A 16900-nucleotide genomic window follows, 5' to 3' on the forward strand; every position below is an offset into this window, starting at 1 on the left:
CTTGATAACTAAGATAAAAGGCTGATGAGAGATGCAGTTGGTTGTTGCCAAAAAGGGGTGAACGTCCCGGCACAAAGAAGGCAGGGGTAGACATAAAATGGTCATGGGAGTATGGTTTTTACCTACGGTTGATTTGGGATTCACGAATTTGTAATTACTTGTCATGCTCTCGGGTCATATTACACTCATACGTACTCGACTTTCATTTGGTGACACGGCTGTAGAATTTTGAGGGCCCCTTACAACGCACTCAAGCTCGGATGTAACTCGACTCGTAGTAGCACTGAACAACCCCGAGGACACACTGAGCGACGAAAGAGCACATTCCGCACAGATATTGAAGTGATATGGCTCTGGAATGGGCGGCTCATCGTAGAAAGGTATATAGATAGGTAAGTGTCATGAGTCACATCGAGCCTCTGACCTAGTCATCTGGCACGCCACTGACTCCGAAACTACAGTCGTGCATTCCAGTGCCTACTGAATCAATAGACGTTGACTCTAATGTTTACTGAATAACGGAGTAACGTTGAGCCTATAGTTGCTCGATTATGGCATACAGCTCAATTGCAGAATATGGTGCATATTGCGCATTAGGTCATTTGTTCAGGGTATTTTTCATTGACTTAAAACCGTTTATACAAGTCCCAATGGAGCCTGCTCTGATCGCCGGCTCACCCGATAGCGTGACATCGTGAATTCCCTCGTTGCGAAACAGGCACCCACACTTCGCATCCCACATCCGTACACAATTGAGGTTTCCCACCACACCAAACCTCCAAACCGCATTCGGACCCCCAAACGCCACCACACACAGCGTCCTTCTCATCCCACCTCATGATCCCATGGCTTTTACGGACCAACAACAACAGTCTTCTTGGACACTGATAACTAGGCTGTCTCGCACCCGTGGGTCACCAGAGACATCGACCTAGTAAGCAGAATCCCATATATAGACAAGTCGGGACAGGGGCCTTTCGCTTCGCAACGGGGAAGAATACAAAAAGACAAGTAAACGCGGCATCGTAGTAGTAGAGGTGGAGGAGCTTTTTTGAGGAGTAGATGTCAAGAAGAGAAGGGGGGTTGTGACCAGAAGAAGTCCATAGAGGGATAAAGAATATGTGTCAAAAAAGGCGCATCAGACTTCCTCACTAGCTGCGCGCCAGGTTCAGTATAAAGCCTCCGATCGTGGGTATGGGTATGAGTATGTGTACGCAAAGATTCCTGAAGTTCATCCAGGGAAGCACTGGCTCAGATCCGACCTAACACCGAGCTCCCGTGTCTATGCAGCAAGATCAGGAGAGTTGCCGTGCCAAACAAAGCAGACTACCAGTTCTTAGCCGCATCCGCGGGAGAAATACCAATTGCCGTGAGGAAGGATAGTCGCGGCGCAATGCAAGAAAATCAAATAGCAGGTACTTCCGTGCTCATAATAGAATCAGATAATTGCTGGGCGCAATACCAGTGTCGCCGCTCTCTTTCCGTGCTTGCCACCATCGTCCGCTAACATCTGAAACTTCCAGAATCTCATGCTTCGAGAAAGAGATCTCGTTTTGGTCTTCGGGGTTGGCCTCGTAGCTATAGATGGCCTTCGCGCGATAGGGGTACTCGGTAGGTTGAGCGATCTCGTTCTCATTTTGTTGAGGAGCCGGGGGCTTGTTGTTGATAGGGAAGAGTGCCCAGGTATGGGACCGGAGTTGCGAGCGCCTTGCTGCGACAGACCAGGCACAGGCGAAGGGTTCTCGAAGCCATTTAATTGGGCCGAGGGTACATCTGAGGCTGGTGGGATACCGACGTCTCGGGACGGCCGCCATAGCCTCCGTTCATCATAGTCTGGCGATGCATAGTTGACTCCTTGGTAAGGGGCGAACGAGTCGAGGTAGGCGCGGGGGGTGGCTGAACGGGCAGATCCAAAATAAAAGATCCACACAATCTGACGAAGTTTGTTAGTCAGGAAACCATAACTGCGTCAATCGCGACAGGGGGGCGAACATACTTGGACCATGGACAATAGGGATGAAACCGGCGGCAGCAGCCTGGCGTGCGCCACTCGCCGAGTATACCAAAGCGTTGACGGACGAAGATGTCAAGACAAGACCAGCACCCAAGTAGCCCACAACCGCAACATGGTAGGTCTGGATTGCATCAAGGGCGATAACAAAGAACACGCCCAACACAATGAACAGTGAATAGACGATGGCCCACCAGGGGAATGGCGGGAAGGCGCCTAGGGATGAATTCTGCTGGATTTGTCCGATGATGCAGCCAACGAAGCCGATGAACCATGCGAGCATGGCAATGGAGGTGGTGGCCAGCGCGAAAGGGTCACCGATGATGTTGCCCATGCTGAGGCCACGGCGGCCGTACGAAGCCCTTGAATGTTCCATTTTCCGCAGTGATGGCGAGTGTAGAGATCCGTATCCGGGCATAGAGAAATCCAAGGTAAGGGAGCCGCTTGCAGGTTTTAAGTTGAGAGAGCGGGCTGATCGGGCCTGGTCAATTCAAGGCTCGTGAAGACGGTGGCGACGCAAACATGCACGCCAATAGTAGGTTGCGTCGGAAAGCTTCTAACCGGACAATGCCAGCCAGTGTCGTCGATAGAAGGTAGGGCTGAGTGCGCCGATCACTTGGATGGCAATTGACTAAGCGAAGATGGCAAACTGCAATTCAAGAGGCCGTTTTTGTTGGCCTAGATGTAGAATCGGCTGCCGAAGCTGCAGCGATCGAGCGTAGCAGTGTCCAGAAGAGCAGAGCAATAGACCCTGCACCCTGGTGTTTGTAGGGCGTTGTTGATTTGCCGAGAGTTGGAGGTGCGGAGAGGGGCGGGATCAAGAAAGAACTGCGATAGGTCCAGCAGCCTTAGTAGACTGGAGGCAATGGGAGGTGCCCGGCTATTCTTCCGTCGCAATGGGAAGAATGGTTGGGGTGTTGGTGAGTGAAGAGAGTTGCAATTAACAGAAGGCGGCTAGCGAAGGATTCAAAGGAGTGACTGGGAAGCTGATCCAGAGCTTGATGGTTCGGGGTACGAGTCGAGATGTCCTCGGGATGGAGTAGGCCAAAAGGTTGCGGCTGAGTAGATGCGAAGTTAGACTTGAGGATCGAGTTTGAATGATGTGCTGATAGCAGCAAGCAGGTACACCGCGGGGTGGTGGATCAATCGATGGTGTGCTGTTGTGTTGCAAATACTGTGGTCTCACTGCGCATAACTGATGCGGTGAAATCAAGAATGGAGACAGAATGGAATAGAGGCTGATGTGAATTGGGCGAATAAAGAAAATTACGGTCTTGACCAAAGACAGGAAGAAGAAGAAGAAGAAGAAGAAGACGTGGTCGGATCGTCAGATCCCGACTGAACTATCACAAGCTTCAGGTGAAGGGGAAACTAGAGGGATTGGGAGAAGGGGAAAAACAGCCTTTTGCTGAACTCTGATGATTCAGGTATTCGGCGTGGCGGGTGGTGGGCGTGTTTTGGTGTTGTTGAGACGAATGAATAAAGGACCAGACGAACCCAGAAAGCGAGTCTCCTTGGTACTGGATTTGTGGTTTGTCACGGTCGAATGTTTGCTGGAGTTTCCCGGGGGCCTCGTAAGCGGATACTGGAGGATTCTCGGATCGGGTTGCGCTTGGGCGAAGTCGAATTAGATAGAGGGTCGGGTCGGACTGTATTCCCTTTGTTTTGCGAGCTCCGTCGTTGGTGGAGGCTGCTACTTTTTCCTGAACCGCTTCTGATTGATTGATTCACCAATCCAGTGCACTTTATTCTTCTTATTCGTGAGATCTGGGAATGGACAGGGCGCCGATTGCACCACGCAAATAACACCGGGATCGGTTGCCGTCGTAAAGTAGTAGGTATCGAGAGAGAGAGAAGAGAAGGGAATTAGAATGAGCGAGTGCCGACTGATGCGCCGTGAGTAAAGGTTGGTCGGGAAGAAAATATGACCAAACGTGAAGTTCGAGACTTCTCTACTCGGCAAGCGATTAACGGTCGCGAGCGGGAAGATTGATGGTATATTTAGGAAAAGGTGGACAGAGGGCCGAGATGGATGGGATTGATGAAGGGATAGGACAAGATGGGGACACAACTGGAGCACTGGAGACAGAGAGTGGAGATTTGCAACACGGAAGGGTGGTGGGGGGGGGGGGACGAGGAAAAAAAGCGAGGACCTGAATGAAATCCATCCAGCACCAGCAAGCACACACGAACGAGATGAGCGACCTACGAAATAAAAAGAGACGGCCAGCAGAAGCCATCCCCTGGCCTAAGTCACAGTATACTTGAGGATGCTACACACATACTAACTCCCACCAAATAGGCGTGGAAAGCACAGTATGAGAGAGCGGCACACGACGTAGAGCAAGGGGCTTTTCCATCGGTTGATTGATCAAAGACAGGGGCCATGGGTAATGAATAGCGCTGAGTGGCTCAAATGAGCTGCTAGATATTAAACGCTATACCTTGCATGGTTGGTGGATGGTAATCCATGTTCCCTGCTGTGCTTCCTAATGCAGTGCTCCCCAAGCCCAGAAGTAGGCCTTTGGGCCGGGCTGTCAGCAAGAAAGCACCTCTCCAACCCCGGGCTCCCGCTGTGCGACCTGAGCAAAATGAATCGTTTTATTGATTAACCATGCATTCAAAGTGTGAACGCAACGCTTGCCCTTGTTGCTTGTTTTGTCCGTCGGTCTCTTGCACCTCTTCCCCGAGCTGCTGCCCCGAGCTCCCCGTGGTGATGCTGCTGTCTGCCTGCCTGTCCCTTATCAATAAGCCATATAGTCGAGGCCATGAGGAGACCTCACTTCGCATGTTAGGTAAGCGACATCTTAGTAGCATAGCGGGCGAGTTAAGTGGAAACGACACGGCAAACGGCTCGAGATGGCTTCCAACCAATACCAACGCTAAGGCAGGAACAAAAGATTCCTTTCAGGGCGAAATAATGGGTCATATCTCCGTCTAATCCGTCGCGTCCTCTCAAGTCTCACCGACCCGACGAAGATTGGCCTGACATTGACGACCAACAGTTGGATGCTGTTATTCTTTTTGTTTTTGTCTGAATCGGCATACAGGTCGGGTGGCTGCTTTTCGCACGATCAAGTTGTAGCAGGTGTCTGATTTTCTGACGAGATGTTTGGTCCGTGGGCTGTTTGAGGTTCAACCAGGATATACTTGTAACCTGATAGCACGCGGCGAGCTGAGGGGAGGGAGGGGAAAGGGGGTGTTGCCTGAGATTGCTACCGATGCTGTGATAGGCTGGGCAGACGGGTTTTTGTCTCGAGGTTAGGTTCTCGGGTGTGCGAGCCACCGCACGCCAATACACCTACAGGAACCCTCGCCGTTGTCACACCTGCCCACCATCTCGTGTGTGTCTCCGTGCCGGCATGTTGGCTTGGTAGGAGGAGAAAATCGAATGCTGACTGACTGACTAGCTGTCCGTGGGCGAAACATTCACACAATACTCCGTATGCCACGCCGCGATCCTTTTTCCAACTCATGCAAGGGGCGCCACGGATCTCGAGGCACAGTACTCCGTAGCAGCAGACATCCTTCGGTCCAACACCAAGTCAATTGGGCTCCAAGTGTTTCGCTTTCGCCCTCTCTGCCGACTCGAAATAAGGTTGCAGGTCTACATAGAATCGCGATGAGCATTATTAGCCTACATATTGAATCCAGATGTTTCACAACAGACGTCTCCAGCAGCCCGGGAGGAAGGGGGCAAAAAGAGGTGCGCCGTCGCACTCACTGGGTAATCGTGGGCCGCCCCCTCATCACCATTCAGATCCAATGCGATCGGATTCCACCACGTTTGGTTTCAGGCGTTCTCTGTTGTGAACTTGTCTTTTTTCATTCCAAGCCTTCGGGCTTTTGACTTGTTAAGCATACAGGTCCATTGAACTCTTTAACTCGCCTCGGAGCCAGGTACCGGGCTCGATGACGCTTCATCGGCACTGCTGAAACGCCCCAACATCAGCAACGTGGTCCCTGGCTAGTGTGCCATGAACGGCCTTGAATGGCTCAAAGTCCAGACAACGTCGTTTTCTGACACTTCACGATCACTCAACGACGCTAAAACGAAACGTTTTCACACGAACGTTCTCCAACTGTGTCACAATTTCCGACCTGATGGATATTTTACAGACTTGCTCATCTGGAGGGCGTGGCTAGTAAGGTTTCGTATGGAGTTGAGATACCACGATGGAAGCAAGTGATGAATATCTATCCGCTCTGGATTCTGGAAGAACGGCCATCACTTCACCATACCTCCCGCTAACCAGAACGCTAAGGTGTTGAGGCTCAACTGAGCTGCCTCTCGGTGTGTTCAGATTATGTCACCAGGTACCAACTTGTGCCTCCTTCAGGATCTGGAAAAACGGAAACGTGACGATGTCGCGTCCTTCCCTCTCAACGGGCGAGCAGAACGCGGATTCGGCGGCGATCCTCATTCATCCGCCTGTCGGATCAGCTTGGTATTTACTTTACTAAGATCCCATAAATCTAAAACGCACACATCATCTTGGTATGCATTAGCTTTCCTGCTTTACTTACTGTACATCACCATCTGCCCATCCACCCACCGCCATAGGTAGGTAGGTAAGCTGGCACAGCCAGCACAACTGCCAGCTTTTCTGCAAATTCATGACTAGAGAGGCCCAACGTCGATCACCGACCACTTGCAAGCGCAACCCGGCACTGCAATGCCGTAGCATTCTCTATCTGCCGATCTTGGCTCAGCCCACTCCAGCCAGATGTGGCGTTCGCACCTCCAAATTGCGACATGAGCTATGCCAGCTCGGATGTTGGAACGCTTCATACGAGTTTACGAATCAGAAAGACAGACTGCATTGTGGTGGGTTCCAACAAACCCGTTTCTGCTCTCTTCGGCACATGATAAGCCACATAATATAAGGAGCCAACCTACTTCGGCGATTGGCTACTGAACAGAGAGGAGACAGCGGAATATGCGAGAAGTGACTGAGAGCTTTGATATCTGAAACACCTGTCCGCCGTCTGTCCGTCCGTCATGCCAGTTTGAAAGAAATGCATCCGCAGATCAAGTCGGAGCCCTACAACCACATGGCTTGAAACACGGGACGTCATGAGTCCGGGGAATGCACTATGATCACAGACATGCTATATTTCTTCCCATCGCCTCATCACTGGAACTCGATGAAAGCTTATGGGCTATCTGTGTGGACCTTGATGGTAAATTGGTGATAGTCGATGTTTTCCCCATATCCCTAACTCCTGGCTGAATCGACACCATCAGGCTCCTTTTCCATGCCGAAAAGCCTTGGTTGTAGTACGATTTCTTGGTCGTAGTTTCCATGACTTGATGAATACCTTCACCCTGAGGATTCACAAATGCCTAGCAGAATATTGGCCCCTTAGCGGACTCTTGACTACAACATCTGAAGACGTATCCGTCACGGACCCTCCGCATGCGCCAGAAGGAATAGCGCGCAGCCTGGCCGACTGTGGTCATTCGCATGTAAGATGACGAGACCTCGAAATGCTTGACCAGCACGCGCGAAGCGTACCACAGTAGAATGCCCGGCATACCCTTCCAACCCGAGGTGTGAAGTGGTATAACCCAGGTCTTCCTGGCCTCCATTAGGGCTGTGCCATGTACCTAGACAATTGGTGCCCGGTAGAGAAAGTATATGTTCGTGCGGACCCTGGCCCCTGTCCTCCCCAAGTGTATATCTTCGTAGGCCGCATGTTTCTGCGGGCTTGGCCTGATAACTTTTCTTCTCTGCTCATCATGATCATGATCATAATCACACCTCCTCCCGCGCCTTCTCCACCCTCCGCACGCCGCGCTCGACCCGCTCGATGCGCCCCTCGGCGTTGGCGACGAAGTCCGCATAGCCCACGACGCTCTGCTCGTACCACCGGCGGACAGCGGCCTCGCTGCGGGCCCGGAGCTCCGCCATCTCGGCCCGCTGCGCCGCCTGCGCCGCCTCGATGCCTTTCATGCGCGGCAGCAGCGCGGCAGCGACGCGCTCAGCGCCGGCTCGGGCACGGGCGTGTCGGCGATCGAGGTCAGGGCCGACGCCGTGGCCGGGTACGCGGGCGCCGCGGCCAGGACCATCTGCGCCAGCGCGTCGGGCGGGAGCAGCGATTCGGAGGGGGGTTGGGCCGAGGAGGAGCGGGGTGGGTCGAAGAGGTCCGGGTGGGCGTGATCTGGCGCGGAGGAGAGGTTGGGGCGTTAGCTAAATGTTACGTTTGGCCAAGCCAGGAAAAAGACCATTTGTTCGGTGTGACAAACATATTTTCAGCAGATCCTTGTAGGTGCTGACGCGTTGCAGCAGGGTTGCGAAGCAGTGCTCGAGTTGATGTAGGCTCGTGATGGCCGGTGCCTTGGCTTGAGGCGTTGTGTGCCCGTAAGAGGACATACTCTATCCGTAGGAGGCGGGCCTCGAGGTAGGAGAGTGTCTCTAGGGTGGTATCGTCGAGCGACATCTTGGGCGGTGGAGGAGATCTTCGTTCCGTGGTCGAGGCGCTGCGAGAATTGTGTCGCTGTTACATTACAAGAGGCATAAAATCATGCCAATGCCCGCAAATTGTCAATCTAGAAAGAAGATTGGAAGAATGTCAACGAACGGGCGAGCAGCGGATTGCCAGGGATAAGGCTGAAGACAATTGCAACCTCGGATGCCACTACATAGCTGCGAATTTCCAGGGGCAAAGAGCGCTGGAGTACGGGGGCGCTAAAAGCCGCGATTGGTTTGCTTTTTAGGGGGGCACCTAGCCTTCTTAAAGCCATGCCCAGCTCCAGCTCTGGGCTGCTTTCAATTAGCGACACCCCACAGTAGCACCAAGTAGCACCGTCATCTCAGGCCTGTTCCACATGGGGGACAACTGACGAGACACACCTGTCATCTTGTGCTTGGAATTAGAGTTGCCTGGCTGGAAGTTACTGTCACGATCAGATCATCCAGTCAGACATCATTCCGCCCTGCGCGCTGCATCGCTTGACCCTGCTTACATAGTGTTGTGTTCTTTGCGACCGGGCTTCGGATACATCGTGCAGCATTAGTTATTCTCTCGTTTCTGCTCTTTCGCCTCGTGTCGTCTAAGTCGTGCCGCCGGCTAATATCTGCCAGCACTTTCTCGCGCGCCGATCACAAGTGGAGCTTTGAGGCTTCCCTTCAATGTTCTTGTGTTCTTTGCTCCATTTTACATCACAGCCCTGGCCCGAACTGAACGGAATACGACTTGATAGCCCAGCGAAGATCGGAAAACCGGCCAAAGCGACGACCATTGATTCGAGATCCAAGGCCCAGGACTGGTCCCTCCATCTGCCAATCGTCCGTAAAGTCGTGCGAGCCAAAGGTCCACTACACCCGACGAACAGACCGCCTTGCCCTGCATTTGCTAGCATCGACAGACTTTCTTAATAGAACGACCGCCCGGGAATCCTCTCTTGCCAGACTCTGGCTAGCCCTATCCTTATGCCGAATTACTCGTCCATTTCTGATGGCCGCGCCGCTGCTTCCACTACAGCCAGTTCGACTTCGGGTGACGTGACGATGTCCAGGACACGCAGCCGTCGAGGCAATCAGAAAGATGCCGGTCATAATGGCCAGGCCACCACCGTCAGCAGTGTCGTCAACCTGCTCAATACCAGTACGCATGATGCATCCCCGCCCCAATACGACGATGCGCCATCTCCAGAACGACAGCTAACCCTCTTTTCCTCGCAGTTGTTGGCGCAGGCACATTGGCGATGCCCTCGGCCCTTTCACATTTCGGCGTCGTGCTGGGTGTGATTGTCATCGTCTGGTCGGGGTTTACATCCGCCTTCGGCCTCTACCTCCAATCACGATGCGCTCGCTATCTCGACCGCGGCAGCGCCTCCTTCTTCGCCTTATCGCAATTAACGTATCCGAACGCCGCCGTCATATTCGATGCTGCCATTGCCATTAAGTGTTTTGGTGTTGGCATATCATACATGATTATTATCGGCGACCTGATGCCAGGGGTGGTGCTGGGCTTCGATTCCAGAGCTCAGGACGTAACTTTCCTCATGGATAGAAACTTCTGGATCACTGGATTCATGCTAGTGATCATTCCACTTGCCTTCTTGCGCAGGCTGGACAGTCTAAAATACACAAGTGTGGTGGCGTTGCTGTCTATCGGTTACCTGATCATCCTGGTAGTATACCATTTTGCGTCCGATACCGTAACGGATCGCGGCCCTGTCCGGATCATTACATGGGGAGGGCCCATTACTGCCTTGAGCAGCCTCCCCCGTTGTCATTTTCGCGTATACATGCCACCAGAACATGTTCTCCATCTTGAACGAGCTCAAGGATAACTCGCCGAGAAGGTAAGTACATATATGCCAACCAACCTGATCTCATAGGTGCTGACATGGGGGGGAAAGCATCATGGGCGTCATCTCTTCTAGCATCGGCTCAGCAGCAAGCATATATGTACTTGTTGCTATAACTGGTTACTTCACCTTTGGCGACAACATCCAGGGCAACATTGTCTCCATGTGTAGGTCATCATTCCATCTATCGACAAGCCTAGATATTAACATCTTCTAGATGCTCCATCTGTCGCCTCCACCATTGCCAAGGCTGCTATTGTGGTTCTTGTAACCTTTTCGATCCCTCTCCAAGTTCACCCTTGCCGTGCGTCTGTGGATGCCGTACTGAAGTGGCGACCCAACTCGGTCTCGAGAGCAAATCGAGCAGCTTCGCCCGGCGGACGACCATTATTACCTACTATTCAGCGATCAGACCATGGTCCTGGAGCGCCCATGTCTGATCTTCGCTTCGCCCTCCTTACGACTGCCATCCTGGTTCTCAGTTATTGTGTGGCACTCACTGTTGTGGGTCTGGAGCGGGTGCTTGCATATGTTGGCAGCACCGGAAGCACGAGCATATCCTTCATCCTGCCCGGACTCTTCTACTATAAGATCTCAGACCCCGAGTCGATCCACCATCAACGCCTGGCCAAGGAAGACGACGATGCGGACACGCCCGTCCTGGACGATGAGTCGGATGAGGAAAACATGCTGAGCCAGAGTATGGGAAGCCTCCATGGCGCGCCAACTGGAAACAAAGCATCGCAAATGCTTTGGCAGTGGCGCAAGAAGTTCCGTTGGGACATGGAACACATCAATCCTGTCCATCTGCGGAGAGCGGCGTTGGCGCTGGCCATCTATGGCTTCATCGTCATGGGAACTTGCTTGGTTCTCAACATGTTCGTCAGTGTGGCTCACTGAGAGACATGACATAACATTTATTTACTATGTTTCGGGCATTCGTGGGGGGAACAGCGGCAGCCAGGACATTTGCATAGAACATTACAACGGGTATACTGTTCCTTGGGAGGTTGGGGGGTTCTTTTTTCCTTTCTTTTTCTGTTTTACCATCAGCATCCTCATGGAGCTTGGAGTACTGGAGCTTATGGTGCTTGGTTACAACAGGACAGCGATTTGGCACATGGTTATGCTGTAGATTTATTTATTATTAACCCTTAGCGTAGCAAATGACTTGATCGTTCGCAACAGGTGCAGGCTGCCTCAATCTTTTTTCGGAGGTGTGGTATTCACTATCGCTGAGACTTTATCATTGGACGCCCCTCAATGTACTCCTCGGCAAGCCATGTCTCCGTCGTCAGCAGAGGAGCAACTTAGCTATTCTTTTCATCTAAAGGCAACGTGGTGCTGCTATTACAACTGAGGACATATCGTAGCAGTATCAAAGATGACATCCGCAAGTCTCCTCCCTTACCGCTACCGGCCTCTTGCAGACTATGCGTCGACGCGCATCATCGAACTCCAACCATCTGAAAGCGGTCACAACCAGCCGTGCCGCTCCGCTGCCGCCTGCGCGACTTTGTTGTATACAGCGATAGGGAATACGAGTCCATTTCATATACATGGGGTGACATGCTCCTCACAGAGGAGCTCATTGTCGACGACGCATTTTTGCTCATGATCACCGTCAATCTCCGAGATGCGCTGTTGCGCTTTCGACGTCACAGCCGCGTCCGGCTATTGTGGGCTGATGCGGTTTGCATCAACCAGCACGACGACGGGGACAAGACTACCAAATCCCCTTTATGTCGCGGATTTACAGCGGTGCCTCCCTCGTTTTGGTCTGGTTGGGTAATTATCCCCAGCAGGCTGAGTCGCTACTCCGGGTTGGGAGGTTGACGCGGCGGCTTCAGTTGTTCCCCCCTGGGCTGTCAACACCCAATTATTATGACCTTGGTCTTACTGGCTCCTTAATAACAAGCATTTCGCTCTCACTACAACACGTATTCGAGCTTCCTTGGTTCACCAGGCTGTAGGTGATACAGGAGGTGGTACTCAATCTCGATGTCCTGTTCTGCTGCGGCCCTGTCAAGGTGCCATGTACGCGGATTGTGCAAGCCCTGCGTTTTACAAAAAACGAATCACGGTGGTCAGTGATCCCCTCAACCATCAGAGACCTTTGGATGCTTAGGTCCTTTGATGGAAAGGCCAGTCCTAGATTTGATACCGTTCGTCTACTTCAAGATCTCTCCTCTGCCCAATGCTCCAATGACCGTGATAAGGTCTGGGCTCTCTCCGCATTAGCCAACGATCTCAAAATCGGAAAGGGATACCGCTTAAAGAAATTTGGAGTGGCCGTGCTGGATGTTGAATACAGTATGGGCGCGACTGAACTTTACCTGGAACTTGCAATGACGGTAATGGAGATGCGCTCCGAAAGCAAAGGGCTTCTTCTTGTTTATGCAGGCATCAGGTCTGATGGCCAGCCTTCTTCTGAAGGTCTGCCCTCATGGGTTCCAGACTGGCGTCTTCCGGCCATCCAGATACCATACATCACAAGCGGTCAGGAGAAAGAGCTTCATTTCTTGAACAATTTCGACCTGTCATCTAAGGCCAGATCGAGGCATATGCCGCGTCAGTATCGGGATGGGCTAAATCAGACTTCTGAGGGCTGTATGGCTTGTGAGCCTAGCCAACGAAACGACATCAAGCTCGGTTTCAAAGACGGCGCACGCCTCATGCCGGTCTCATGGGTAGGGGAACCGTTTCCTAAAACCCCAACTCACTTCTCAGTTGCAGCATGGGTACGTCGCTCGATACAAGACTTGGTGTTCCATATGCAGGATACTCTATTTGAAGGCGAAACATACGAAGCGAGCGCGCTACATGGAAGAGCAGTATATTTGCTCGGGCATGTGCTTGCTACCGCTTTCAATTTCAATGGCAGGGAGGTGGAAAAGCTTCAGCACTGGTATGGAAGGATATCATCAAGACACCAGGAGTCGAATTCTGAAGTGCTACGCAACATCCCAGAAGTGCACTTCCCAGACCATAACTTCCTCTCCAACAGGTGTATTTTCTTCTGCAAACTGCACCCACATGGCTTTGTCGCAGATATTGCAAGCCTGTTCAGGAAACCAAAGCCAAAGCATTTGGTTTTTGGCGTTGGACCGGATCACGTGAAGGCCCTCGACTTCGCGGTGATCGAACGACTCGCATTTCTTTGGCGCCATAACGATCTGGACTTCCCGGACACTAATTTGAGTCGGGAACCATTTGGAGACAGAACCCGGGCAAGTATCTGGACCAGGAAGTCTCTCATATTTAGGGGTCTTGTGCCGCACTGTCATTCTTGCCATCAGTCCAAAGACCGTCATATGGTCGTTGGAGACATTCTCCTATTCTCCACCTGGCACGTCTGGGATGAGCATTTCAGTACAAAGGTGAATTCCATCCCGCCGCTGTCATTGAACATCGGGTAGCGGTGGTCCATAGGGCTTTGGGTACATCTGGTTCAACGCAATCACAGTTAGGTAGCTAAATTCAATGATGTAAAGGACACAGCAAGCAGATCACCCCTTCTTTGAGTTGCATCACTGGCAGAAATGCAGATGGCCATATCTATTAGGTTCAGCATAGTGTTGCGGTCCATAGGTAGACATAGCTGAAATGTTACAGAATTTGCAAGTAGGTCATATTGAACAGCATCCAACTTCCATACCAGTTTTATTCTTATTTAGTAGGGCTAATCTAGCAAGTCTTTCTTCTTAAATAGCAGATGTTTGTCGCAGTCCCAAGTCTTGAGATGGTCGCACATTACGAACTGGCGGCACTATACGAGAAATACTTCTCATAATCCCTGCGCTCGTCCATCGAGGAGGAGCCGCCAATTCATCATCAGGCTCCCCTTCCACAGCTCTTGTCGGCCTGGATGGCAGTCTCCGCGAAGGCGTGACTGTCCAGGTAAGCTTCGCCCCTGTCCGGACCCGGATTTTCTCTAAGATCTGCCCCTCCAGCTATTCAGGTGCGCCTCGGCGCTTTCGTTATCCTCGTCGGTACCGATGCTGGACCCGACCTGGAGGACCATGCGCCGGTCTACCCCCCCACCATATACAGACGACTAGGACGGTCAGGGGCACCATTAGCACGAAGTAGATCCAGAGGCTTCTCGAGATGGGACCGTTCATATCTGGCCCCCCGCCTGAATCAGGTTTATTTTCTCGATCTGAGATCCTCTATAAAGTGATAGCTCACCATGGAACTCGAAAAACGGCATGCTGAACATGGACGAAAGGAAAGTCCGGGCAAGAACACGGCGCCCAGGATTGTCAACGTCTTCATAGAAGCACTGTCGCGCTTGCTCGCATTCGCGAGGAGTTGCTGCTGAATCGAAATTTCGGCGTTCAGTCGGGACTCGACTTGGGATATCAACCGATTCGTCTTGACACAAAGAAAAAGGGGGTCAGCTTTTTTCGCGTGGCACAGCACTCTTCTGAGGGGACAGGTCACACGCATCACCTGACGTAAGTTATCAAGTCTCGACAGCGAGATACGGGCGTAGTTCTCGAGGTCATCCAGCTTGATGTTGTAAAAAAGCAGACGATCCAAGAGCGACCGGTGCAGTTTATCGAGTGCGGGTCGCGGACTATCGGTCCTGTTGTCCCACCACCAGTGAGCCGCATCGTGTATCTTGGCCAGCGCACTCTTCCACGCTTGCGGCCGCTTCCAGTTCACCTCGGACTGGTACTCCGTGATCTTCTGGCTGATCTTTTCAAGCGTGAGATCGCCCAGGCGGATGTGGCCCTCGGTCTCCTTGACGTCGCGGTAGCTGTCGATGAGCAGCGTTTCGAGCTCCCTGATGCCCCGGCGGATATCCCGCTGCTTCTCGTTGCGGGCGCCTAGCTCCTGACAAAGCATGATGACGGGCAGGAGCAAGGGGTGGTGCACAGGACTGCCGCAGCCTTTTAGCTGAGAAAGAATCTCCCCCAACTTGGCATTTTTCGTGCCCTTGAAAAGACCGAGGTGACCCTAGTCTTGAACGAATACGACAGGATCATCTGCCAGCCCCGTGGGTTGCCTGCCCACTGTACGTCAGATTTGCGGAACACCATTTCTGATGGTATCTCCAAATTAGCAGACATTCAATATTAAGAGGTATTCGGACAGGATAGCGAGTTACGTAAGTGTTTTCCATCGGAATCCTCGTGGTGAGCCCACCAGAAGAACGGACCGACCACCGTACTCGTCTCCAGAGCTTGAAGAGGCAAGCGAAATTTGTCCATCATGGTCTTGTAACTGTCTTTTCGCAGCGAAATATGATCTGGGGAGAATGTCTTCTCGTCTTTTGCATCTTGTTGTATACTACATAGCTGTGTTAAGTGTCTGGAGTATTTTGGGAGGGAAGAAGAGAAGAAGTTGGTACGTGCACTAGCCTAATCCCATCAGTGAAGTAAGCATCTGTCGTAGCCTCAGGGGCCGCGAATATCCCCTGTAGTACGTAGATAATAGTGGTTAGCTGCAATATACTGCAGATTTGTCACCAGTACTTTCCCTTACGTGTTGTGACAGAAATTTGTCGAAGTCATCACCTAGTGTCAGAGCCTGCGACTCAACCAGACTGCGTCCATCCTGATAACAAGTATACACAGTGTTGCCTTTCAACCAACCATTCCAACCAATATTTTGACCAACCAACTAACACCCTCATATTGATCAGCTAACCACGGCTTGCTGGAAAGTACTGTAAACTAACTAAACGATTTAAGTGGTTGCTAACCGGTTAATATCGAGCCGAAATATCCTTAATTTTTAGTATATTTTAAAAATTTTAATTAATATATTTCACGAAATTTTTTAATATTTTACCTAGAATTAGTAAAGATTAAAGAACCGGTTTAAATATTATAGTTTAACGTTAATATTACGATCGGCGGGTTAGTCCCCCGCGGGGTAGCACTTAAGGCGTAGAATTAAACAGAAATGACCGTCTAGTTATTTCCGAAGCTTTTACTTTATAGCGTAGTGGTAAGTCTAAACGCACTGTAATAGTTAATAGGTTAAAAATACTTTTAACGCGAAATATTGTTTTTAATATTACTTTAAGTAATAAATAACGAGTTCTTTTTAATTTATTTTTATCGGCTTTTTTAATTAAATTTTATAATAAATTTATTATTAACGCCGCCGTTATAATATTTACCTATTAACTTATTAATATTATTAAACATCTTTTATTTATTAATTAATACTTATATACTTTTATTAAATAATTTAATTACTAGTTTTTTATAAATATTAAAAACATATAATCTATACTGCTATAAACTGCGGTCGGCACTCGTAAAGTCAGCCCCTTATTAAGCTGCTTATACGCGGCCTTTTTTTAAAGAGAAAACATTATAAGAGTAACGAAACGAACGTCTAAATATATATTAAAGAGTATATATTTTTTTATTAATTTATCGTATATCGAAACGTATCGCGAAACTAATATTATACCCCTCTATATTATATAATTAACTGTCCGTGCCTCTGACCACGATTTCCTAGCCCTGCTATAATATTAAAAAAACGCGGACGGCTTAAGTTTAAAAATTTAGGTTAGCTTTTAATTAAAAAAAAGTATTAAATTT

At 50.7% G+C, this 16900-nt stretch overlaps 5 protein-coding genes across 5 annotated transcripts; 2 read left to right on the forward strand and 3 right to left on the reverse strand.

Annotated features, from left to right (window-relative positions):
- Positions 1-1427: 1427 nt before the first annotated feature.
- PG994_008084 (uncharacterized protein) lies at positions 1428-2387 on the reverse strand (the record flags this gene model as incomplete). Its single annotated transcript, XM_066859493.1, has 3 exons — positions 1428-1655; positions 1730-1933; positions 2010-2387. The coding sequence occupies 3 exons, from the start codon at positions 2385-2387 to the stop codon at positions 1428-1430; spliced, it is 810 nt and encodes a 269-aa protein (XP_066714980.1).
- A 5383-nt stretch (positions 2388-7770) lies between these two features.
- PG994_008085 (uncharacterized protein) lies at positions 7771-8455 on the reverse strand (the record flags this gene model as incomplete). The annotated part of the gene is made up of 4 exons (XM_066859494.1): positions 7771-7995; positions 8016-8176; positions 8262-8319; positions 8387-8455. The coding sequence occupies 4 exons, from the start codon at positions 8453-8455 to the stop codon at positions 7771-7773; spliced, it is 513 nt and encodes a 170-aa protein (XP_066714981.1).
- A 992-nt stretch (positions 8456-9447) lies between these two features.
- PG994_008086 (amino acid transporter) lies at positions 9448-11231 on the forward strand (the record flags this gene model as incomplete). Its single annotated transcript, XM_066859495.1, is given in 5 exon segments — positions 9448-9622; positions 9700-10262; positions 10279-10325; positions 10383-10498; positions 10549-11231. The coding sequence occupies 5 exon segments, from the start codon at positions 9448-9450 to the stop codon at positions 11229-11231; spliced, it is 1584 nt and encodes a 527-aa protein (XP_066714982.1).
- Positions 11232-11715: 484 nt separating this feature from the next.
- On the forward strand, positions 11716-13750 carry PG994_008087 (HET-domain-containing protein; the record flags this gene model as incomplete). The annotated part of the gene is made up of 3 exons (XM_066859496.1): positions 11716-11819; positions 11867-12119; positions 12314-13750. The coding sequence occupies 3 exons, from the start codon at positions 11716-11718 to the stop codon at positions 13748-13750; spliced, it is 1794 nt and encodes a 597-aa protein (XP_066714983.1).
- A 515-nt stretch (positions 13751-14265) lies between these two features.
- On the reverse strand, positions 14266-15379 carry PG994_008088 (uncharacterized protein; the record flags this gene model as incomplete). The annotated part of the gene is given in 3 exon segments (XM_066859497.1): positions 14266-14388; positions 14523-15275; positions 15287-15379. 3 exon segments carry the CDS (start codon positions 15377-15379, stop codon positions 14266-14268), a joined length of 969 nt encoding a protein of 322 aa, XP_066714984.1.
- Between the last annotated feature and the right edge of the window lie 1521 nt (positions 15380-16900).

The sequence above is a fragment of the Apiospora phragmitis genome (genome assembly GCF_038363925.1).
Source record: "Apiospora phragmitis strain CBS 135458 chromosome Unknown utg000007l:2111988.0-4706623.0:1.0-2598199.0, whole genome shotgun sequence".
In the NCBI taxonomy this organism is placed as follows: Eukaryota; Fungi; Ascomycota; class Sordariomycetes; order Amphisphaeriales; family Apiosporaceae; genus Apiospora; species Apiospora phragmitis.